At 44.1% G+C, this 25,263-nt stretch overlaps 1 protein-coding gene across 1 annotated transcript in view; it reads left to right on the top strand.

Annotated features, from left to right (window-relative positions):
* The window catches only part of LOC124552447 (juvenile hormone epoxide hydrolase 1-like), a 97,824-nt gene that overhangs the window by 30,067 nt on the left and 42,494 nt on the right, over positions 1 to 25,263 (top strand). Inside the window, exon 2 of the mRNA XM_047126725.1 lies at positions 1,445 to 1,659. Coding sequence (XP_046982681.1) covers positions 1,483 to 1,659 — 177 coding nt within the window. The 5' untranslated portion in view covers positions 1,445 to 1,482. The remainder of the gene's footprint in view (positions 1 to 1,444; positions 1,660 to 25,263) is intronic.

Here is a 25,263-nt window from a genome sequence, read left to right as displayed (position 1 = left end):
GTCCCTTGGCAGTGTAAACAATGTACGCTTCTACACGAAAGCAATCAAAAGACATGTCATGTAAAAAACATAATTAGAATAAACCTAAGAAAATAATCAAAACATAACCGAATTTTCACACATCACCAACTTCTGGTAGTAACTATGTAAATATGTAATATCTTCGGTCCAAGTTGTCAAGAGGAAAAAAAAGGACAAAAAACTGACTAATCTTATATCTAAAAGTCAGATGTAGAATTACGCCCACAAAGAACATACAAGGAACTTGTAAATACAAAGTCCAACAAAGACAGCATCTGGCGGCATCGATATTACATGTAAAGAAAAAACACCAGTCATGTGTAATACCTCTCCAAACATAGCTATAGTTCATATTATCAAGGCTATTGACAATGTATTTACAGAACGCATGACGATGGCAACATGCCGGAATGAACTCATTGTGATATACGCAATAAAAACAATGTAGAGAGCAATGTAACTGGCCTATTTTTATCGCAATTGTTTAATTACTGTTTAAATATTTCTTGTTTATTTTATTGCACTAAATAAAGCCTGCAGCATTCAGCTATTTATGACACAAAATCACATAATTTTCTGTGGTTGTTTTAAATGGTTAACATAAATGAACTGTTAGAGAATTGAATTTTACATCCTGAAAAATTATACTATCTCTTTAGCAAGAAAATTTCCATGTGAAACTAAATTCCAGGGTTTAAACTTGTCCCAAAAAAGGTCTGCAAAAATGATTAATTTTAATTAACACTTCCAAGTATTTTGTTGCAGAAACAGACAGAGCCTCATCACAACTATTTTGTTCTCCCCCGGAATGATGCTCTTGTTCGATACAGAACTGTGATCACTAGCTATTGTAAAATCGTCGTCTTTTCCGTCTATTTCTTGATCTATACTCCTGACATCTTCCTCTGGACACCGATAAAAAATTTCGTCAAACTCGGGAACATTAAAACTGCCATGTTCCTGAGAACGCGTGTTGTACAACGGTATCGTACTGAAGAAAATAGTAACGTCCTTAACGAAGCACGGTCTAGGAGACCCTAACACCTATCAGTAACACGTGTCGACAACAAACAACGAAGGCGATGACGCAACCGACAGCAAAACATTGCAAGGTTGATAGTTGAAGGAGAATAGATGGAGTATAGCAGCATTCCGCTATGACTAACCTTGAAAAATTTTCGCCCGGTCTCAGAGACCCACTTGTTTCACATATTTTGATATCTTGCCAGCAGAAATATTGATAACAAGCAAAAACCGTTCAAATTCTCGATTCCCAGGATGGATGGTCTAACCATTGTTTTATAGTTGGCTCTATTCGCTCTTTCTCTAAAGAATATAACGCCACGGTAGAAATGTTGCGCCTGTTGAAACTGCTGAATTCTCAGACGGAGAGTGTACAAGCGGCTCTTGCTACTTGTTGCAGGTACACGCCAGAAGCTTCCGTGTACGTGACCTTTGAAGATGGTGCTACTGTTCGTGATGGCCGTGATACTGGCGGTGTACTTCTGGAAGAGGCTAACTGCTCCAGAAGAGGAGTCGTTCGACCAGCGGAAGCTGGAAGAGGCCTGGTGGGGACCTGGAGAACCCAAGCAGGTGGACGAGTCCATCCGGCCCTTCACCATCGACATCCCAGACAGCGTAAGCTGCCCATCTTGTCTCATATCGACAGATCTGGAAACAAAATGTGTGTGTATGTGTGCCGGCCGAAGTGGCCGTGCGGTTAAAGGCGCTGCAGTTTGGAACCGCAAGACCGCTACGGTCGCAGGTTCGAATCCTGCCTCGGGCATGGATGTTTGTGATGTCCTTAGGTTAGTTAGGTTTAACTAGTTCTAAGCTCGAGGGGACTAATGACCTCAGCAGTTGAGTCCCATAGTGCTCAGAGCCATTTGAACCATTTGTGTGTATGTGTACTAGCTGACAAACCCGGCATTGCCTGGGATTTAATTTTACCAATTTTGTATTAGAAACGCAAAGAAAAAATGGACTGTCTTTGTAGTGGAGCATCGAAAAAATTTCATTTCCATGTATTCGTGGAAACACTTTTGAAATTATGAAACAGTCGTACAAAGAAATACGTGTAATTTACAGATCTGCGACCACAGTATCCAAATTAAGAAACACGACCCCGTACAGTTTCTGCTTCGCGTGCCTGCAACCTCTCCATGGCAACGCCTCTTTGTAACTCTAAAGATGGCTTCCGTTTTCGCCTACAGCCGTTCGCACTTCGCAGTTCAAAGCTGTCAAAAGCGCTGCCGAGTGTCAGGGATGTTCTTAATTAGACTCGACTGTATGAATGTCTTACAAGTAACAAAATGGTTCAAATGGCTCTGAGCACTATGGGACTTAACATCTGAGGTCATCAGTCCCCTAGAACTTAGAACTACTTAAACCTAACTAACTTGAGGACATCACACACATCCATGCCCGAGGCAGGATTCCAACCTGCAACCGTAGCAGCAGCGTGGTTCCAGATCGAAGCGCCTAGAATCGCTCGGCCACAGCGGCCGGCTAATCTATGTGTCATACAGTGATATAATTCTTTAGCTACATTAAGCGGATACTGTCTGCAAAATGTGCTGAGAATAGAGTTAGTAGAAAAGAAGTAACGACTTTAAACGTTGCAGCAGTTGTATGCGCATCTCACAGTTTATGAAGTCATACCTCTTGAAATATTTGTGGTACCACGAAATACTTGGTAGGTGCATTTAGCGACATATATGGATACTGTCTACGAAACTTGTTGCGAGTACAGTCAAGTGCACAGAAGTAATATAAATTGGAAATCTGTGGTAAGTTCTATGGGATCAGACCGCTGAGGTCATCGGTCCCTAGGCTTACATACTACTTAACCTACCTTAGACTAACTTACGCTAAGAACAACACACACACACACCCATGCCCGAGGGAGGACTCGCACCTCCGAGAAGGGGAGCTGCGCGGACCGTACCAAGGCGCCAAGACTGCCCGGCTACCACGCTCGGCGAAGCTACACGAGGTGACAACTATTGAACTATATGAAAAAAACATAAATTACTTACGAACTAAGGCGTGCATTCAGTATGTAAACGTCTCTACAGACACTCGGATTTTGGTCACGATGTGTTAGACACGTCTGCCATCATTGGCGATAATGTGGCGCTGACGAGTAGCGAAATTCTCCATAACCCGCTCGCTAAAGTGTCGGGACATCGATGCTGTCGATAACCTCCTGAATGGCTGTTTTCAGCTCAACAATGGTTTTGGGGGTTATTGCTGTACACCTTGACTTTAATATAGCGCCACAAAAAGGAGTCGCATGTGTTCAGATCCGGAGAATATGGCGGCCAATCGAGGCCCATGCCAGTGGCCTCTCAGCATCCCAGAACCAGAATGCGGTCCTCAAAGTGCTCCTCCAGGACATCACTCTCCTGCTTGGATGTGCTCGAGCTCCCCCTTGCATGAACCGCATCTTGTCGAAATCAGTGTCCAAAACATTCACGTACCGTCCGTTAGCCATCGTACCGTCAAGGAATACGCACCGATTATTCCGCGACTGGACACTGCACACTACACAGTCACCCGTTAAGGGTGAAGAGACGCGATCGCGAAATTCGGAGTCTCAGTCCCCCAAATGTGACAGTTTTGCGTATCGACGGACCCACCCAAATGAAAGCGGGATTCGTCGCTAAACCAAAACATACTAATTCCCATGAAGTGGACCAAAATCAGTTCTTGCTCCAGGAACCATCGATGCTTAACTTATTTATTTTCCCGAATAAAAAATATGTTCGCTATGTGCGAGTAAGAGTGTGTATGTATAACCATACCTCCCCAACCGTAAAAGATACAAAGATGACGTTTGGACAGTGATATATATGTGTGTGTTTGCGTGCGTGCATGTGCATGTGTATTTGGCTACATGCTATTCAAGAATTCTTCTACTATATATATATATATATATATATATATATATATATATATATATACACTATTGGCCATTAAAATTGCTACACCAAGAAGAAATGCCGATGATAAACGGGTATTCATTGGCCAAATACATTATACTAGAACTGACATGTGATTACATTTTCCCGCAATTTGGGTGCATAGATCCTGAGAAATCAGAACCCACAACAACCACCTCTGGCCGTAATAGCGGCCTTCATACGCCTCGGCATTGAGTCAAACAGAGCTTGGATGGCGCGTACAGGTACAGCTGCCCATGCAGCTTCAACACGATACCACAGTTCATCAAGAGTAGTGACTGGCGTTTTGTGACGAGCCACTTGCTCGGCCACCATTGACCAGTCGTTTTCAATTGATGAGAGATCTGGAGAATGTGCTGGCCAGGGCAGCAGTCGGGCATTTTCTGTATCCAGAAAGGCCCGTGCAGAACTTGCAACATGCGGTCGTGCATTATCCTGCTGAAATGTAGGGTTTCGCAGGGATCGAATGAAGGGGTCGTAACACATCTGAAATGTAACGTCCACTGTTCAAAGTGCCGTCAATGCGAACAAGAGGTGACCGAGACGTGTAACCATTGGCACCTCATACCATCACGCCGGGTGATACGCCAGTATCGCGATGACGAATCCACGCTTCTAATGCGCGTTCGCCGCGATGTCGCCAAATACATATGCGACCATCAGGATGCTGTAAACAGAACCTGGATTCATCCGAAAAAATGACGTTTTGTCATTCCTGCACACAGGTTCGTAGTTGAGTACACCATCAGAGGCGCTCCTGTCTGTGAAGCAGCGTCAAGGGGAACCGCAGCCACGGTCTCCGAGCTGATAGTCCACGCTGCTGCAAACGTCGTCGAACTGTTCGTGCAGATGGTTGTTGTCTTGCAAACGTCCCCATCTGTTGACTCAGGGATCGAGACGTGGCTGCACGATCCGTTACAGCCATGCGGATAAGATGCCTGTCATCTCGACTGCTAGTGATACGAGGCCGTTGGGATCCAGCACGGCGTTCCGTATTACCCTCCAGAACTCACCGATTCCATATTCTGCTAACAGTCATTGGATCTCGACCAACGCGAGCAGCAATGTTGCGATACGATAAACCGCAATCGCGGTAGGCTATAATCCGACCTTTATCAAAGTCGGAAACGTGATGGTACGCATTTCTCTTCCGTAAACGAGGCATCACAACAACGTTTCATCAGGCAACGCCGGTCAACTGTTGTTTGTGTATGAGAAATCGGTTGGAAACTCTCCTCATGTCAGCACGTTGTAGGTGTCGCCACCGGCGCCAACCTTGTGTGAATGCTCTGAAAAGCTAATCATTTGCATATCACAGCTTCTTCTTCCTGTCTGTTAAATTTCACGTCTGTAATACGTCATCTTCCTGGTGTAGCAGTTTTATTGGGCAGTAGTAATATATGTTAGTGTGTGTGTAGTTGGAGTCACCATCTCTTTCACGGGACGTCTAGTGTCGATGCAAAGCATTACTTTCATTCCCATTACAAATGAAATGACTTTGAATGTGGAATTCTGCGTGCGCGTTCGGCAGAGCGGTAACAACTTTGCGTAGTGCGACTGCAGCAACGAGTGAGCAGCGATGTTGCTGCTGCAGTACTGGCTGTTCTTCTTGTTTTACTGTCCCTGTTATCACACGTCGGTAAAACGATCATCGCACTACAGTAAGTTGTTACCGCCCTACCGAATGCGCAAGCAGAATTCCATTTTAAAACCAGTTCTGTTTGCAAGTGGAAACAAACCGACGCTTTCCGTCGGGACTGGGCGTCGCATAAAAGAGGTGGAGAGTGTGGGCTGACTCCAGCTACACCTCGCAAAAGCGAATTGCAGATATCTGTCGATGAATCATAGGGAGTTTCAGAAATACTTTTAAGAACTTTGCTCATCGGTTACTTCACCAAAACAGGGAAAAAAATATCTTCTGAACGTCGACTCTAAAACGCATATATTAAAGAGCTGTGAACATTTGTTCTTGTTCGCTATTGCGAAACACAGCACTTGTATCGTACAAGTGCTCATAGCTCCCAACGTAAGCATTTTATAGCCCATGTTCACTGGATTTTCTTGGAACTTTGCTCCATACTACCTCCTCCCAAAATTTCGAAAGCAAAGAGCTTGCAGTAAAAGACGTGTTCCACACAAGTGCTCATAGATCTTAATGTATGCATTTTAGAGGCTGTGTTTACTGACTTTTTTTCCTTGTATGGTGCATACTATCACCTCTGAAAGCTTGTCGGTGGGGCACTGGTTCTCCCTGCATATGCAGAGGTCTGGTGTGTGTGTGTGTTTTTTTTTTTTTTTTGCTCTGTTTCAAAACATAATGATCATTGCAAATATGACCTATGGAACAAGGACTAACGAACTAAATAACTTCTACTGTTACCCCATGTATAATTGGCTATAGGGAGGACAAGTAAGTACTGAGATAAATAGGAACATACATCTGGAAGCCCTCTGTTTTGACGTTCTGGAGATAGCAAAATCTGCTGACGTTTTTCAGTGCTAACGGTAAACATGATAAAGCCTGTGTTGTACTCTAGTATGGTAGGTTTCCTTCACCGAGCACTCACGAGATAAGATCGCCAGCTGCTCTATTATTTAGTTTGTTTACAAGCTGTCAAGCCGGTTTGAAAATCATTCGGCACACGTTCATTAACGAAGATATTCCAGTACTGCAGTCAACATGGTGCCAGAAATAGCACTGAGCACTATGGGACTTAACTGCTGACGTCATCAGTCCCCTATACTTAGAACTACTTAAACCTAACTAACCTAAGGACATCACAGACATCCATGCCCGAGGCAGGATTCGAACCTGCGACCGTAGCGGTCGCGCGGTTCCAGACTGTAGCGCCTAGAACAGCTCGGCCACCCCGGCCGGCCAACGGTGCCAGAGCTCGTGGAACCAGCCACTACGTGGGCGATCGTTGAAGTTTCCACAAACCACGATTGGACGGTGTGTGGAAGTATTATTGGTTCACAATTTCTCATTTGTTAGTGTTAAAACAATGGCAGCTGAGAAACTGGCAAAGTGGTTTGTTTACAGTGAGCGTTTGTAGAAAGAGTGTTGTGAAAGAGAAGGGAAATGTGAAGGTAGTCGATGGACTTTTTTTTATTGTGGTTTTCACAGAGGCCTGATTCAACAGCTGTGATTGTAATCACTCCGTTCAGCTTTTGGCAAAACTGATGAAACAAGTTGCAGTCTGTCTGAAGAATTTGTTCGTTGTCGCGAGGCCATCAGAGAAGAATTTCACTGAAGTCGACCAAAATCAGTTGTTGCTCCAGGAAAGATGGATGCTTAACTTATTCATTTATTTCTCCGAATAAAAAAATACGTTCGCCATGTGCAAGTAAGAGTGTATATATATTTCCCCAACCGTAATAGATACAAAGGTGCCGTTTGGACAGTGAATTGCAGGCACAAGGGATACTTGAATGCATCATATTTCATGTTTGTGCTACTTTTTTTATTACAGAGATATGAGGCCATCTTTGGCTTTTTTAAAGTGGAACCCTATGTTAAATTTTAGCGTAACATGATTTTCTTGAAAAGACGGTTTCAAATATGTGTACATCATAATATTTAGGCGAATAGTTTTTGAGACACAGATATGTTCTCGTATCGTGTTCGTCCTTCGATGCGGTGTTGTCCAATGCGACCTTGCCTGTTGTGTAGAGCACACGGTAAACGTCGCGACTCCGTCCTTACACAGACACGCCCACTTACCCGACAACAGTAATACATACTGCGATATTTTGCGCAAAAATTAACTGATGATGTCCCGCAAATATTATTCAGTTATTTGACAACTGTGACACCAAAATAGTAGGCAACATACGGTATTAAAAGACTACAAGATGTTAATACATTTTAAGTAACAGAAATATAAATGTAAATGAGGAGGCCCTTATTGGTCACAATTATTTCGTACATATTTGTTTTTTATTTGAAAATATTTAATATTGATCACAATACGGAGCATATACACACAAGATGCAAAATACATACGGTACATGATACAAATCTTTACTGAAGCATGTGCTCAAAATGCTTCCCCTCTGCTGCAATGCATATTTGTAGTCGCAATTCGAATGATTTGTGAATGGTTGCGAGGGTATCACGTGAGATATCACCGCACGCTTCGATGATACGTTGCTTCATATCGCCTGGCGTAGTTTGAGCTTACACTTTATGTTTGATTGCTCCCCACAGAAAAAAATCAAGAGGGGTCAAATCAGGAGACCGGGCTGGCCACTTCACTTCAGCACGTCGTCCTATCCAACAGTCCGGGAACTTTTCATTTAACAGCTCTGTAGCCACACGAGAAGAGTGAGCAGGACATCCGTCATGTAGGAACCACATGCACTGACGCGTAGTTAGTGGTACCTCTTCCAGCAAAATGGGCAGAACGTTTCGCAGGAACTGCGCATAGTTATTGCCGTTTAGTATACCCGGAGTGTCGTACGGACCCAGAATGACATTTCCGACGATGCCGCACCACACACGTTAACACTCAACGGTTGCTGATGCTGTACCTGTCGAAGCCGATGAGCGTTCTCTATTGACCAGTAATGCATATTATGCAAATTCACATTGGTGAAAGTCGCTTCATCAGTAAAAAGCACGCATTGAAAAAACGTTGGATCATATCGTAGGCGCTGCAGAGCAAACCGGCAAAATTCCTGGCGCCGTTCGAAATCCGCACCGGAGAGTTCTTGATGTAGTGAGAGGTGAAATGGGTGAAATCTATGCCGGTGCAATATGCGTAGCACACTTCTCTGACTTATACCACATTCCAAGGCGATATGTCGCAACAAAACAGTAGGGTCGTTATGCGCCTACGCTAGAACGCCCACTTCATGTACCTCGCTAGTTGCAGTTTTCTGCTTTGTCCTGTGTATGGCGTTCCATGATCCAGATTCAAGTAGTTTCTTGCAAATACGTGCAAGAAGCTGGTCCGTAGGATGCTCCTGATCAGGATACAGCTCTCCATATCGTTTTATTGCTCTAAAAGCATTTCTTCTGCCTTCATCACGAGCTGTGTTGCGGCTCGCGTTGGTGCCGTTGGTAGGTTGGCATCGTGTAATAGGGATAGTGACGTCTCGTTTTCTTCTTGTGTTTACTGGCGCCACGACATTTGCTAGCATTGTCTGTCCGCGAATGGCAGCAGCAGCGTTTATCAATATCTAGTACGGTGGTACTGTCATTGGAGGGACGTCAAGTGTTTTCGGGGTCGGAGTGTGTTGGGTAGTTCAGTTGGGACGGAGCAGCAGGAGGTCTGACAGTTCGAGGGCATGCTGGGACCGCTGGTGACACGCGAGCGCTGCCGGATGGAGGGGCTGTAGTTGCGAAGGCGACAACCTCGTTCTCCACCAGACCCAGGACATCTGAGTTGAGTAAACATGAACCCAGTAGTGAAACCTCCACTATTTTGCGATGACGCCGTTTGTCGTCGCTGAGACGAAGAACAATGAGTGGAGTGTTTGAAGTTGGCGAAATTAATAAGCCGTCCTCCACCTTTTATTATTAATCATTGAATTCCTTGTGTTATTATTGGTGAAGTTCAAGCAGCGGTATTTTTCTGCCTAGTGGCCGCTAAGGCCCAGTTACCTGCCCTGGAGATTAGCGTATTTTCGCGGCAGTGTACCTTTCCTCGCATTGCCACTGCTGTACGGTAAGGCGTGTAGTTCGACAGCTTCCTTGATTGTAGTTCGGGTATTTTGTTTCTTTTGGACTAGTTTGGTCGTAGTGGTTCCTTCTGCTTCTGGACGTTCTAAACTCCAGGTTCAGAAGACGCAGTGCTGTCCGCAGGTTCCGCCTTGCCTGGGTTGTTCCATCGTTGTGTTGGTTATCTGATGTTAGGTAGATGTTGCAACAGTGTTGACCGGCGTTTAAACTGTCACTAGTTTTGAGTTGCCACCCGGTTAAGTGGATACGACTGCTGGCTGCCTGTCTCATCGATTACGAAGTTGAGCGACCTTACCAAGTCGATCCTTGGAACTCTGTCTGAGGCCTACTTCTCTCTTGATTTTATCAGATTGTGATTATTGACAATAAAGCCTTCAGTAGTGAATGCAATTTGTCTTAAGAATTTTTAATTAGATATTGTCTCTTAATATGATTGTTCTTTTTTAAATAATATTTTAGTAAGAATTTTATATCTAGGCCTTCAGCCGCCAAATTGTTTTTTTTTTAGTAATTACTATTGGGGCCTTCAGCTGACAAATAATTTGAATTTCTGGTCAGCCATTAACGTAATTTGTCGGAAGAATTTTTATTTGCATATTGTCTTAACAGTCAAATTTGATAATTGTTCCTTATTGTCATCCTTACATGCAATTGGTTCCAAATAAAGTGTACGCAATGTTTTTTTTTTTTTAAATAATATCTGAGCAAACAACGGTAACTGAGTCCCACCCACACCGAAATCTGCCTTTCCATAAGTACCCCGTCTCAATACACTAGAAGCATATCCAACTTTTCTTCGTTGGTGTACATGGCTGCTCCAAGAAACTGTGACGGAAATGCGATGTCTCATTACCCCAGCAGCACATTTATACCCTTCTCTTCAGCTACCTCGTGCGTCACCTTGCGGCGTTATCGATAAGCAGGAGAACAACGCCTTCCCTGTTAAGTTCCTCAGTGGTCAACAGGAAAGGTCGCATTGTACAACGCCGCTTCGAAGGAATAACACGATACAAGAACAAACTATTCGCCTAAATAATATGATATACACATATTTGAAATCGTCTTTTTAAGCCCATCATGTTACGCTACAATTTAACATAGCGTTCCATTTAAGAAACCAAAGATGGCCTCACATCCCTGTGATAAAAAATAGCAAAAACATGAAATTTGATGTATTCAAGTAGCCCCTTTCCCTGCAATTCACTGTCCAAACGGCATTTTGTATCTATTACGGTTGGGGAGATACAAGGGGTGTTATGACTTAGCTGCCTCACGTTCTATATATCCTGCCTCGGGCATGAATGTGTGTGTTGTCCTTAGGTTAGTTAGGTTTAAGTAGTTCTGAGTTCAAGGGGACTGATGACACCATTTTGTCTTGTTCCCGAGATGAATACCGCGTCATTCAAATGCCTACAGTACGCTGCGTCAGTCACACAGCCTGCAACACACAACGAACACACGGCACGGGGTCAGGGGAACTGTCATTCGTCACCGTCATATATCGTGGTAACGACGCATTTCCGGACACGTGATCATTCTCCACTTTTAGTTAGGAATCCATCCCTGCTGTTTGTCGGTTTTATTGATGTTCAAGCTGTATACAGGCTGGGGCGCTTAAATCCGTGCAAATGAAACTTTTTTAAAAGCAAATTACTAAAACAAAATACAAATGAAAATCCTTTTCCATATAAGTAGTAGTACATTTCAGGAGTAACATTATTCGATGTAATCCCCTTCAGCCGCAATAACCGCTTCCAATCTTGGCCTGAAGTGACTGCACGCACTCTGTAAAACAGTTGTAACGTATCACTATGTTTACGACATTGCTCATCGAGCCATATACGTTATCTCGCATTTCTAGCTGCTTCTCTCACACAAGTAATGATAAAAATTTAGAAATTCAGGGTCGCCACCAGCCCAAGCCCTTCCTAACCATTTAGAAAAAAACGGAGCTGGAAAATTGTTAGTTTAATTACTTTAAAAATTTAATTACAAGTACGCAAATTTCTTTAAGCAGCCAGATAAATACCACTCCATGTCGTGCATGAAGCAACTTGATTAATTCAGGATTGGAAATCGGAGTAAGGGGGTAAGATCGACACCAAAGAATTTATCTTTCACATAGATTATTTATTGTAACTAAACATTTGGTTGCGAATCCCAACTACACATAACTGGTGCCTGACTCTAAATATTTAAGTAAGACTTACGTGAGAATGAAAACTATTTAACTACAGGAAGAAGAAACACAGTAGACGGTGATGGGTGACAATTACACTATCATCTCCTTTGCATTAATACCATAAAAATATCTCAGTGAGATTTGCATTACGATTCTACGCATGCACTATTCTGGACAGAGGTTTAACCAATACACGAGGCTGTGCGATAATTATTTAACATACTAACTGCGTCTGCTGCTTGCAAACGGCCGAACTAGAGCACGTGGTGCATTCTGACTCAAACTGTTGTGCTGCTTTGTAGAAAGCGCGCGAAAGAACAGATATTCTTGCAGAAATTGTAGCGCATTAAGCTAGCAAACACTTAAAATAAAACGTATTGCGGTGACGTGGTGGACCAGAAGGGTCATTGATTACCAAACACGTGGCACAAAATCGACACACAAAGATAAAAGCAATTTCCACAAAATATAAGATTAAAAATCATTAAAAAAATAACTCATTTCACATCCTTCAGTTAAGCTGAAGTTCTTAAATATTTCAACAGTTACACATAACGAAGTCCTAACTCAACCTGATTCCTATCACCTGAAACCCCCCTTAAGAGCTACGATCCGTTCTCACCAAGGGTTCACCGGTTAGTGCCGATTCCTCTATCGAGATTACCTAGCTCCTCGTGCAGCGGAAGCTACCAGAGGGGTAGCCCTCCGTCACCAACCTCACACACTAAAACAGCCTTCGACCCAGCCCTCTACTAAGATGGTATTGGAAACCGAAGTTGGTCATCCTGTGCTCTCCTTCGAACGAGAAGCAACATCGTCTGCTCCCAGCAGACGATGACCAACTCAGCGTTTCCCACAAAACAAAACCGCAACCCCAAATTAAAACACACATATACACTCCTGGAAATTGAAATAAGAACACCGTGAATTCATTGTCGCAGGAAGGGGAAACTATATTGACACATTCCTGGGGTCAGATACATCACATGATCACACTGACAGAACCACAGGCACATAGACACAGGCAACAGAGCATGCACAATGTCGGCACTAGTACAGTGTATATCCACCTTTCGCAGCAATGCAGGCTGCTATTCTCCCATGGAGACGATCGTAGAGATGCTGGATGTAGTCCTGTGGAACGGCTTGCCATGCCATTTCCACCTGGCGCCTCAGTTGGACCAGCGTTCGTGCTGGACGTGCAGACCGCGTGGGACGACGCTTCATCCAGTCCCAAACATGCTCAATGGGGGACAGATCCGGAGATCTTGCTGGCCAGGGTAGTTGACTTACACCTTCTAGAGCACGTTGGGTGGCACGGGATACATGCGGACGTGCATTGTCCTGTTGGAACAGCAAGTTCCCTTGCCGGTCTAGGAATGGTAGAACGATGGGTTCGATGACGGTTTGGATGTACCGTGCACTATTCAGTGTCCCCTCGACGATCACCAGTGGTGTACGGCCAGTGTAGGAGATCGCTCCCCACACAATGATGCCGGGTGTTGGCCCTGTGTGCCTCGGTCGTATGCAGTCCTGATTGTGGCGCTCACCTGCACGGCGCCAAACACGCATACGACCATCATTGGCACCAAGGCAGAAGCGACTCTCATCGCTGAAGACGACACGTCTCCATTCGTCCCTCCATTCACGCCTGTCGCGACACCACTGGAGGCGGGCTGCACGATGTTGGGGCGTGAGCGGAAGACGGCCTAACGGTGTGCGGGACCGTAGCCCAGCTTCATGGAGACGGTTGCAAATGGTCCTCGCCGATACCCCAGGAGCAACAGTGTCCCTAATTTGCTGGGAAGTGGCGGTGCGGTCCTCTACGGCACTGCGTAGGATCCTACGCTCTTGGCGTGCATCCGTGCGTCGCTGCGGTCCGGTCCCAGGTCGACGGGCACGTGCACCTTCCGCCGACCACTGGCGACAACGTCGATGTACTGTGGAGACCTCACGCCCCACGTGTTGAGCAATTCGGCGGTACGTCCACCCGGCCTCCCGCATGCCCACTATACGCCCTCGCTCAAAGTCCGTCAACTGCACATACGATTCACGTCCACGCTGTCGCGGCATGCTACCAGTGTTAAAGACTGCGATGGAGCTCCGTATGCCACGGCAAACTGGCTGACACTGACGGCGGCGGTGCACAAATGCTGCGCAGCTAGCGCCATTCGACGGCCAACACCGCGGTTCCTGGTGTGTCCGCTGTGCCGTGCGTGTGATCATTGCTTGTACAGCCCTCTCGCAGTGTCCGGAGCAAGTATGGTGGGTCTGACACACCGGTGTCAATGTGTTCTTTTTTCCATTTCCAGGAGTGTAATAATCAATAGGCCTTATTTCAGTCCTCAGTCTTTCTGGAAGAGTTCATGAATTGAGCTAAAATCAGGTAGTAAAGTGAATAAGTTGTACCAAATTCGAAGAACGTCTTATGAATCGATTTCACAGAGACGTTTCGCAGCGCTGTCCATATTGGCTATTGCTGCTTCGACAGCGGTCTTTACAGACGTGACATTAAGCCGAGTCGTCTGACTTAGAAATCTCTCGACTACGCCCCAACCACAGTAGCGGAGGGGGTTCAAATCCGGGCTATTCGGGACCCGGAATCCCTTTGACCAGAACATGTCAACGTTATCCGAGAGCCAATTTTGGACTAAATGGCTCATATGAGGTCCTTCTCTGCTATCCGATTCATTTTCCGCTCGCTGACATTCAACACAGACGCCAATTTCCTCAGCGATTGCCCCGGGTCCTCCGAAACCAGCGCCTGAGCCTTTCCGGTGACTGCCGCAGTTCGTGGAACGCGTTTACTCAAAAGAAGTTTCCTCGCCGAATTAGCGGAACCTTTCCCACACTTCTCCGAAGCATTATACCTGGCCGTTATATCGTAAGTAGTTGATCTCGGGTACCCAAAGAATCGAACTATTTCAGTGGGTGAACGCCCAGTGCGAAAACTTTCTATAATCGCGGCTCTTCTGTTGTACTCCGTACGTGTCCGTAACATCTCTGCCATTTTGAGGTTCTGACTGTTTACTAGACGCCTATGGCTTTCAAGAACGCCAATCGCGTCCTCCAGCGGAACTACGATGTGGCCGGAAATTCAAACCGAAATTAGTCCGGATTTAACCGTCGCACCCCGTAGACAATTCATCCATTTCAAAAACCGAGAATCTCTACGATTTTTGCCCATTATGGACATTGAGAGTAGCAAGATATCGGTCGCAGTGTTTCCAAGACTTTCGAGAATGTTCTCGGTTCCAGTCTCGATTCTGAACTGTACACAGTTTTAATCTGCGGGGAAGTCTGTCACTCCAGTGCACAGTGAATGATACGAAGTGGAAACAGTCTTCCAGGCTGATACTGTTTTCCGCGAAAGCTATCTTTTATAGGATTTTTCGAGCTAGAAAAAGCGTTCGACAACGTAAAATGGAACAATATGTCCGAAATCACAGTGAAAGATGGATAATGATAATGTTTACAAGAAGCGAGAGGAAAAAATATGAATAGCAGATCAAGAACAAAGTGCTCAGATTAGAAAGGGTATGAGGCAGCTGCCGTTTAATCCATACATAGAAGAAACGGTAACGGAATTACGAGAGAGGTTAGCAAGCGGAAAAATAATTCGAGGTGAAAATGTATCAATGTTAAGATTCACTGAGAATGTTGCTATCCTGAGTGAAAGTGAGGAAGAATTGCAGCTCATGCTATTGGAATGAACAGTAAATGAGCAGATAGTATCGACTGAGTGAAACCGAAGTAAGATGAGAGTAATGAGAAGTAGCAGGAATAAGATTACCGATGAACTTATACCAAAACTGGGAACCATAAACCAGATGAACGGAGGAATCGACAGTCGTACAGTTGGGCAAAGATGTGGTGATAATATCATTCTGTGCTGTATGAATGTTCTTTGTAATCGATGCGTCTGTGGCTAGCTGTTCGTGTCTATCCATTATCTTCGGTTAGGAATTCAATAATGTATGAAAAGTTTATGTTTGAAATCGATTTTTTCATTTAACATTTCATCAGGGCATGCATTGTGTGTATGCAGATTTCTCTCTCTTTAAGTACGTTCATTGTTAAGCCTTTAGGTTCGTTCTGCGTTGTGGTTATCATTGTTTAAATGGTTGACGAATGTAGATAGAGTAGTTTCGCTGATTCTCGTGTGCTCTCGACTACCGAAGTTACTCCTTGTCTGTCATATGTAAGCCGGCCGAGGTGGCCGAGCGGTTCTAGGCGCTTCAGTCTGGAACGGCGCGACCGCTACGGTCGCAGGTTCGAATCCTGCTTCGGGCATGGATGTGTGTGACGTCCTTAGGTTAGTTAGGTTTAAGTACTTGAAAGTTCTCAATCTGTATACTGAGCAAGCAGAAAAGGAAACAAAAGAAAAATTCGGAGTAGGCATTAAAATCCATGGAGAAGAAATAAAAACTTTGAGGTTCGCCGATGATATTGTAATTCTGTCAGAGACAGCAAAGGACTTGGAAGAGCAGTTGAACGGAATGGACAGTGTCTTGAAAGGAGGTTATAAGATGAACATCAACAAAAGCAAAACGAGGATAATGGAATGTAGTCGAATTAAATCGGATGTTGCTGCGGGAATTAGATAAGGAAATGAGACGCTTAAAGTAGTAAAGGAGTTTTGCTATTTAGGGAGTAAAATAACTGATGATGGTCGAAGTAGAGAGGATATAAAATGTAGACTGGCAATGGCAAGGAAATCATTTCTGAAGAAGAGAAATTTGTTAACATCGAGTATAGATTTAAGTGTCAGGAAGTCGTTTCTGAAAGTATTTGTATGGAGTGTAGCCATGTATGGAAGTGAAACATGGACGATAACCAATTTGGACAAGAAGAGAATAGAAGCTTTCGAAATGTGGTGCTACAGAAGAATGCTGAAGATAAGGTGGGTAGATCACATAACTAATGAGGAGGTATTGAATAGGATTGGGGAGAAGAGGAGTTTGTGGCACAACTTGACTAGAAGAAGGGATCGGTTGGTAGGACATGTTTTGAGGCATCAAGGGATCACAAATTTAGCATTGGAGGGCAGCGTGGAGGGTAAAAATCGTAGAGGGAGACCAAGAGATGAATACACTAAGCAGATACAGGAGGATGTAGGTTGCAGTAGGTACTGGGAGATGAAGAAGCTTGCACAGGATAGAGTAGCATGGAGAGCTGCATCAAACCAGTCTCAGGACTGAAGACCACAACAACAACAACAAGTTCTAGGGGACTGATGACTTCAGAAGTTAAGACCCATAGTGCTCAGAGCCATTTTTTTTTTGTCATATGTAAAATTTATTGAAATCCTGACGTCAGACTTTGTATATGCGTAGGTTTGTGTGTATCAGTAATTTCGTTTATCCTGAGTGAAGTGTAAGGCGCATATTGTTGTTGGTTTTACGTGCAGATTGGTTACTTGCGTTCTTCCTTGCCGCGTTTCATTTGTTCGGTTTTCTATCTAAATATGTTACAGATGTGTACGTTGCTTTAGATTGTTTGTGTTTGTCTGGAGTACTTTATGTCCTTCTGAATTTTTGGTTGCCGGGTGCGCCATTTCGTTTGCGTAGTAGTATTACTATTTTAGATTGAAGTCGTTTTGTTGTGCTATATTCACTATGTGATCAAAAGTATCCGGACATCCCGCAAAACATACATTTTTCATACTAGGTGGATTGTGCTGTCACCTACTGCCAGGTACTCCATATCAGAGACCTCAGTACTCATTAGACATCGTGAGAGAGCAGGAAGGGGCGCTCCGCGGAACTCACGGACTTCGAACGAGGTCAGCTTGTTTGGTGTCACTTGTGCCATACGTGTGTACGCGAAATTTCCAAACTGCTAAACATCCCTACGTCCTGTGTTTCCGCTGTGATAGTGATTGGCGATAGCATCTTTTAACACGATCGAGCACCTGTTAATAATGCACGGCCTGTGACGGAGTGGTTACACGACAATAATACCCCTGTAATGGACTGGTCTGCACAGAGTCCTGACCGAAATCCTATAGAACAAAAAAAGTGTTAAAATGTGTGTGAAATCTTAAGGGACTTAACTGCTAAGGTCATCAGTCCCTAAGCTTACACACTACTTAACCCAAATTATCCTAAGGACAATCACACACCCCAATACCCGAGGGAGGACTCGAACCTCCGCCGGGACCAGCCGCAGAGACCATAACTACAGCGCCCTAGACTGCTCGGCTAATCCCGCGCGGCCCTGTAGAACACCTTTGGGAAGTTTTGGAACGCCGACCTCGTGTCAGGCCTCACCGACCGACATCGAGGGCGCCACGAAATTGTAAGTCATTTTCAGCCAGGTGTCCGGATACTTTTGATCACATATTGTATCGTAACGTATCTAATTCAGTCTGTGAGATCTGATGACAAAACGTCAAATTATAAGGACGACTAGCAACAGCAGCAAAGCACGAAACAGGTTACAGCGTAAGACTCGTGCACCTTCACAACGTTGTAATAGAACACAGAATGATAACGACCACTGATGATATATGAACGTAAACACCAGATTTAAAAAAAAATAAGATTATGTAGCATTATAATAACATAAAAAATATTATGTAACTCGCATATTGCAATCCATCACAATAATAATACTAAGCTACTATAGCAGCAATCTGGATTGTACTACATAATAAAGAATTTCTGCTACCTTGGAAGCAATATAACACGACGTAAAGGAAGCAGGACGAACACAAAAAGCGACTAGCACAGGCACAGAAGCGTTCCTGAACCAAGGAAATCAGCTAGTATCAAACATCGCTCTTAAATTGAGGAAGAAATTTCTGAGAAAGTACGTTTGGAGCAGATCATTTATGATGGTGAAACACGAACTATTAGAAAGCCGGAAAAGAAGCGACTTGTAGCGTCTGAAATGTGGTGCTGCATGAAACTAAATGAATAAATACGATAAGAAGTGAAGAAGTTCTCTGCAAAATCGGCGACGAGGCGAGTACATGGAAAACATTGGCAAGGAGAAGTGAGAGGACGACTGGATGTGTGTTAAGAATTAATAGCTCCCATGGTACTAGTGCCTACTGTACGTAGTAATAACTCTAACAGAGACTGGAATACATCCAATAAACAAGTGAAGACCTTGGATGCAAGTTATACTGTGAGCTTAGTGCAAATTGAAGATTGGCACAGATGGAGCGCGTCAAACCAGCCAGATGACTGAAAAAAAAGTAATACTGCCATCAGGTAACTTCCGTCTTTCAAAGAAACGTTTTATCATACGGTAGTCAGATGTGGATGTTACCTGTTCATCTAAGTGACGCACTAACCGTGAGGGAAGTGATAATTGATCGCAAATAATAAGGCATTGGCGAGACGTTTGTAAGACTGGCACACGGAGGGTTCCGTACAAATTTAATTGTGCGTATGCGAGGAATGCCTGCTAGTCAGAGACACGCACTGTTCATGTAGCTTCAGCGAGTGTGCTGTCCGTTTGTAGAACGGGGAGGCGCACGATCTATCTGAGCTCAACCGAGGGCAGACTGTGATGGCTCGCAGGCTCGGCACGGGAATTTCGGAAACTGCACGACTTGTAGGGTGTTCGAGGAGTGTTGTGGTGAGTGTCTTCGACGCGTGGCGAAACAGAGGCGAACACACATACAGACGTCGTGGGGTTGGGCGGTCACCCCTCATTACAGATGACGGACGTTGTAGGCTGGGCAGGCAGGTAAAACAGGACAGGCGGAGAACTGTGGCGGAACCAACGTGGTACACTACTGGCCATTAAAACTGCTGCTCCACGGAGATGACGTGCTACAGACGCGAAATTTAACCGACAAGAAGAAGAAGCTGTTGTTGTTGTTGTTGTGGTCTTCAGTCCTGAGACTGGTTTGATGCAGCTCTCCATGCTACTCTATCCTGTGCAAGCTTTTTCATCTCCCAGTACCTACTGCAACCTACATCCTTCTGAATCTGCTTAGCGTATTCATCTCTTGGTCTCCCTCTACGATTTTTACCCTCCACGCTGCCCTCCAATACTAAATTGGTGATCCCTTGATGCCTCAAAACATGCCCTACCAACCGATCCCTTCTTCTGGTCAAGTTGTGCCACAAACTTCTCTTCTCCCCAATCCTCTTCAATACTTCCTCATTAGTTATGTGATCTACCCATCTAATCTTCAGCATTCTTCTGTAGCACCACATTTCGAAAGCTTCTATTCTCTTCTTGTCCAAACTATTTATCGTCCATGTTTCACTTCCATACATGGCTACACTCCATACGAATACTTTCAGAAATGACTTCCTGACACTTAAATCAATACTGGATGTTAACAAATTTCTCTTCTTCAGAAACGCTTTCCTTGCCATTGCCAGCCTACATTTTATATCCTCTCTACTTCGACCATCATCAGTTATTTTGCTCCCCAAATAGCAAAACTCCTTTACTACTTTAAGTGTCTCATTTCCTAATCTAATTCCCTCAGCATCACCCGACTTAATTAGACTACATTTCATTATCCTTGTTTTGCTTTTGTTGATGTTCATCTTATATCCTCCTTTCAAGACACTGTCCATTCCATTCAACTGCTCTTCCAAGTCCTTTGCTGTCTCTGACAGAATTACAATGTCATCGGCGAACCTCAAAGTTTTTATTTCTTCTCCATGAATTTTAATACCTACTCCGAATTTTTCTTTTGTTTCCTTTACTGCTTGCTCAATATACAGATTGAACAACATCGGGGAGAGGCTACAACCCTGTCTTACTCCCTTCCCAACCACTGCTTCCCTTTCATGTCCCTCGACTCTTATAACTGCCATCTGGTTTCTGTACAAATTGTAAATAGCCTTTCGCTCCCTGTATTTTACCCCTGCCACCTTTAGAATTTGAAAGAGAGTATTCCAGTCAACATTGTCAAAAGCTTTCTCTAAGTCTACAAATGCTAGAAACGTAGGTTTGCCTTTCCTTAATCTTTCTTCTAATATAAGTCGTAAGGTCAGTATTGCCTCACGTGTTCCAGTGTTTCTACGGAATCCAAACTGATCTTCCCCGAGGTTGGCTTCTACTAGTTTTTCCATTCGTCTGTAAAGAATTCGTGTTAGTATTTTGCAGCTGTGACTTATTAAGCTGATAGTTCGGTAATTTTCACATCTGTCAAGACCTGCTTTCTTTGGGATTGGAATTATTATATTCTTCTTGAAGTCTGAGGGTATTTCGCCTGTTTCATACATCTTGCTCACCAGATGGTAGAGTTTTGTCAGGACTGGCTCTCCCACGGCCGTCAGTAGTTCCAATGGAATATTGTCTACTCCGGGGGCCTTGTTTCGACTCAGGTCTTTCAGTGCTCTGTCAAACTCTTCACGCAGTATCATATCTCCCATTTCATCTTCATCTACATCCTCTTACATTTCCATAATATTGTCCTCAAGTTCATCGCCCTTGTATAGACCCTCTATATACTCCTTCCACCTTTCTGCTTTCCCTTCTTTGCTTAGAACTGGGTTTCCATCTGAGCTCTTGATATTCATACAAGTCGTTCTCTTATCTCCAAAGGTCTCTTTAATTTTCCTGTAGGCGGTATCTATCTTACCCCTAGTGAGATAGGCCTCTACATCCTTACATTTGTCCTCTAGCCATCCCTGCTTAGCCATTTTGCACTTCCTGTCAAATCTCATTTTTGAGACGTTTGTATTCCTTTTTGCCTGTTTCATTTACTGCATTTTTATATTTTCTCCTTTCATCAATTAAATTCAATATTTCTTCTGTTACCCAAGGATTTCTACTAGCCCTCGTCTTTTTACCTACTTGATCCTCTGCTGCCTTCACTACTTCATCCCTCAAAGCTACCCATTCTTCTTCTACTGTATTTATCTCCCCCATTCCTGTCAATTGCTCCCTTATGCTCTCCCTGAATCTCTGTACAACCTCTGGTTCTTTTAGTTTATCCAGGTCCCATCTCCTTAAATTCCCACCTTTTTGCAGTTTCTTCAGTTTTAATCTACAGGTCATAACCAATAGATTGTGGTCAGAGTCCACATCTGCCCCTGGAAATGTCTTACAATTTAAAACCTGGTTCTTAAATCTCTGTCTTACCATTATATAATCTATTTGATACCTTTTAGTATCTCCAGGGTTCTTCCATGTATACAACCTTCTTTCATGATTCTTAAACCAAGTGTTAGTTATGATTATGTTGTGCTCTGTGCAAAATTCGACCAGGCGGCTTCCTCTTTCATTCCTGTCCCCCAATCCATATTCACCTACTATGTTTCCTTCTCTCCCTTTTCCTACTGACCAATTCCAGTCACCCATGACTATTAAATTTTCGTCTCCCTTCACTACCTGAATAATTTCTTTTATTTCATCATACATTTCTTCAATTTCTTCGTCATCTGCAGAGCTAGTTGGCATATAAACTTGTACTACTGTAGTAGGCGTGGGCTTCGTATCTATCTTGGCCACAATAATGCGTTCACTATGCTGTTTGTAGTAGCTTACCCGCATTCCTATTTTCCTATTCATTATTAAACCTACTCCTGCATTACCCCTATTTGATTTTGTGTTTATAACCCTGTAGTCACCTGACCAGAAGTCTTGTTCCTCCTGCCACCGAACTTCACTAATTCCCACTATATCTAGCTTCAACCTATCCATTTCCCTTTTTAAATTTTCTAGCCTACCTGCCCGATTAAGGGATCTGACATTCCACGCTCCGATCCGTAGAACGCCAGTTTTCTTTCTCCTGATAACGACATCCTCTTGAGTAGTCCCCGCCCGGAGATCCGAATGGGGGACTATTTTACCTCCGGAATATTTTACCCAAGAGGACGCCATCATCATGTAATCATACAGTAAAGCTGCATGCCCTCGGGAAAAATTACGGCTGTAGTTTCCCCTTGCTTTCAGCCGTTCGCAGTACCAGCACAGCAAGGCCGTTTTCCAAATCATTAGCTTTTCAGAGCATTCACGCAACGTTGGCGCCGGTGGCTACACCTACAAGTGCTGACATGAGGAAAGTTTCCAACCGATTTCTCATACACAAACAGTAGTTGACCGGCGTTGCCTTTTGAAACGTTGTTCTGATGCCTCGTGTAAGGCGGAGAAATGCGTACCATCACGTTTCCGACTTTGATAAAGGTCGGATTGTAGCCTATCGCAATTGCGGTTTGTCGTATCGCGACATTACTGCACGCGTTTGTCAAGATCCAATGACTCTTAGCAGAATATGGAATCGGTGGGCTCAGGAGGGTAATACGGGACGCCGTGCCGGATCTCAACGGCCTCGTATCACTAGCAGTCGAAATGACTTATCCGCATGGCTATAACGGATCGTGCAGCCACGTCTCGATCCCTCAATCAACAGATGGGGACGTTTGCAACACAACAACCATCTGCACGAACAGTTCGACGACGTTTGCAGCAGCACGGACTATCAGCTCGGAGACCATGGCTGCGGTTACCCTTGACGCTGAAATACAGAAAGGAGCGTCTGCGATTGTGTACTCAACGACTAACTTGGGTGCACGAATGGCAAAACGTCATTTCTTGGGTGAATCCAGGTTCTGTTTACAGCATCATGATGGTCGCATCCGTGTTTGGCGACATCGCACATTGGAAGCGTGTATTCCTCATTGTCATACTAGCGTATTACCTGGCGTCATGGTATGTGGTGCCATTTGTTACACGTCTCGGTCACCTCTTGTTCGCATTGACGGCACTTTGAGCAGTGGACGTTACATCTCAGATGTGGCTCTACCCTTCATTTGATCCCTGCGAAACCCTACATTTCAGCAGGATGATGCACGACCGCATGTTGCAGGCCCTGGCCAGCACATTCTCCAGATCTCTCAACAATAGAAAACGTCTGGTCAATGGTGGCCGAGCAACTGGCTCGTCACAATACGCCAGTCACTGCTCTTGATGAAGTGTGGTATCGTGTTGAAGCTGCATGGGCAGCTGTGCCTGTACACGCCATCCAAGCTCTGTTTGTTTGAATGCCCAGGCGTATCAAGGCCGTTATTACTGCCAGAGGTTGTTGGTCTGGGTACTGATTTCTCAGGATCTATGCACCCAAACTGCGTTACTATTTGTCCAATGAATATCCGTTTATCATTTGCATTTCTTCTTGGTATAGCAACCCACGGATTCCATATTCTGCTAACAGTCATTGGATCTCGACCAACGCGAGCAGCAATGTCGCGATACGATAAACCGCAATCGCGATACGCTGCAATCCGACCTTTATCAAAGTCGGAAACGTGATGGTACGCATTTCTCCTCCTTACACGAGGCATCACAACAGTGTTTCACCAGGCAACGCCGGTCAACTGTGTATGAGAAATCGGTTGGAAACGTTCCTCATGTCAGCACGTTGTAGGTGTCGCCACCTGCGCCAACCTTGTGTGAATGCTCTGAAAAGCTAATCATTTGCATATCACAGAATCTTCTTCCTGTCGGTTAAATTTCGCGTCTATAGCATGCCATCTTCGTGGTGTAGCAATTTTAATGGCCAGTAGTGTAATAACAGAACATTTTTATTTGCTCAGTAAAACATGACAACTTATCTTTTATGCTTGCGTGCAGCAGTGTTGTCCTACTATGCTTTTAACGGATGATGTATGGAATGTCTGTTCATATGTCAAAAGATTTTTTTATGTGATTAATTACAATTAAACAAGTTACAGATCTTTTTTACTTTACTTGTAGTGTGAAACCTTCTTTCTTGCCGTATTTCATGATTCTAGCTCAACGGGAAGTACCCTACAGGCTTTGGTGACTGAATTCGCGCCTATCAAAATATGAGACATAAATCGCCGATTATATTTTTCACACCGCCAAGGAACTTCAGACTTCAGTTGTCGATATAAATTTGAACGTGATTCGCCAACCTCTTCCAGAGAAAAAGAGGTCTTAAAAGACAGACATATGGATAAAACAATGTCAAAAAGTATTTTTTCGTGTGATATAATTACAAGTAACCAAATTTCGAATTCTTTCTTCTACTTGTACTGTGACAAATTGCTTCATGTCAAATTTCATGACTCTATGTCAACGAGAAGTGCCCTACAGGTTTTGATGAGTGAGTTTTTGAGTATCAGAATATGTGACATAAATGGATGCATCTTTTGATTGGAGTGACTTAGAAGCTTAAAACTCTTGCATCGCCAACGGATCACAGATATCAATGTGTGACGTAAGTTTGCAGTTGATACGTTAATCCGTTCCTGAGACAAAGGATTCTTAACAGTAGAATAGAAAGAGGCAGAGAGACGGATAACAAAGCGATCCTTTAAGGACTCCGTTTTTTCAGGTTAAGGTACGGAACCCTGAAAAGCACGCAAGAAAGTAGCTAAATAAATCGATGTGTCTGAGATATGGTTTTACAGAGAGATGCTGAAAACTAGATGCACTCATAGGATAGGAAGGGAACAGTTCCC

This window comes from Schistocerca americana, chromosome 10, assembly GCF_021461395.2.
Source record: "Schistocerca americana isolate TAMUIC-IGC-003095 chromosome 10, iqSchAmer2.1, whole genome shotgun sequence".
Lineage (NCBI taxonomy): Eukaryota > Metazoa > Arthropoda > Insecta > Orthoptera > Acrididae > Schistocerca > Schistocerca americana.
Note: the sequence above shows the minus strand (reverse complement) of the source record. Positions and strands in the feature narration are given on the sequence as shown.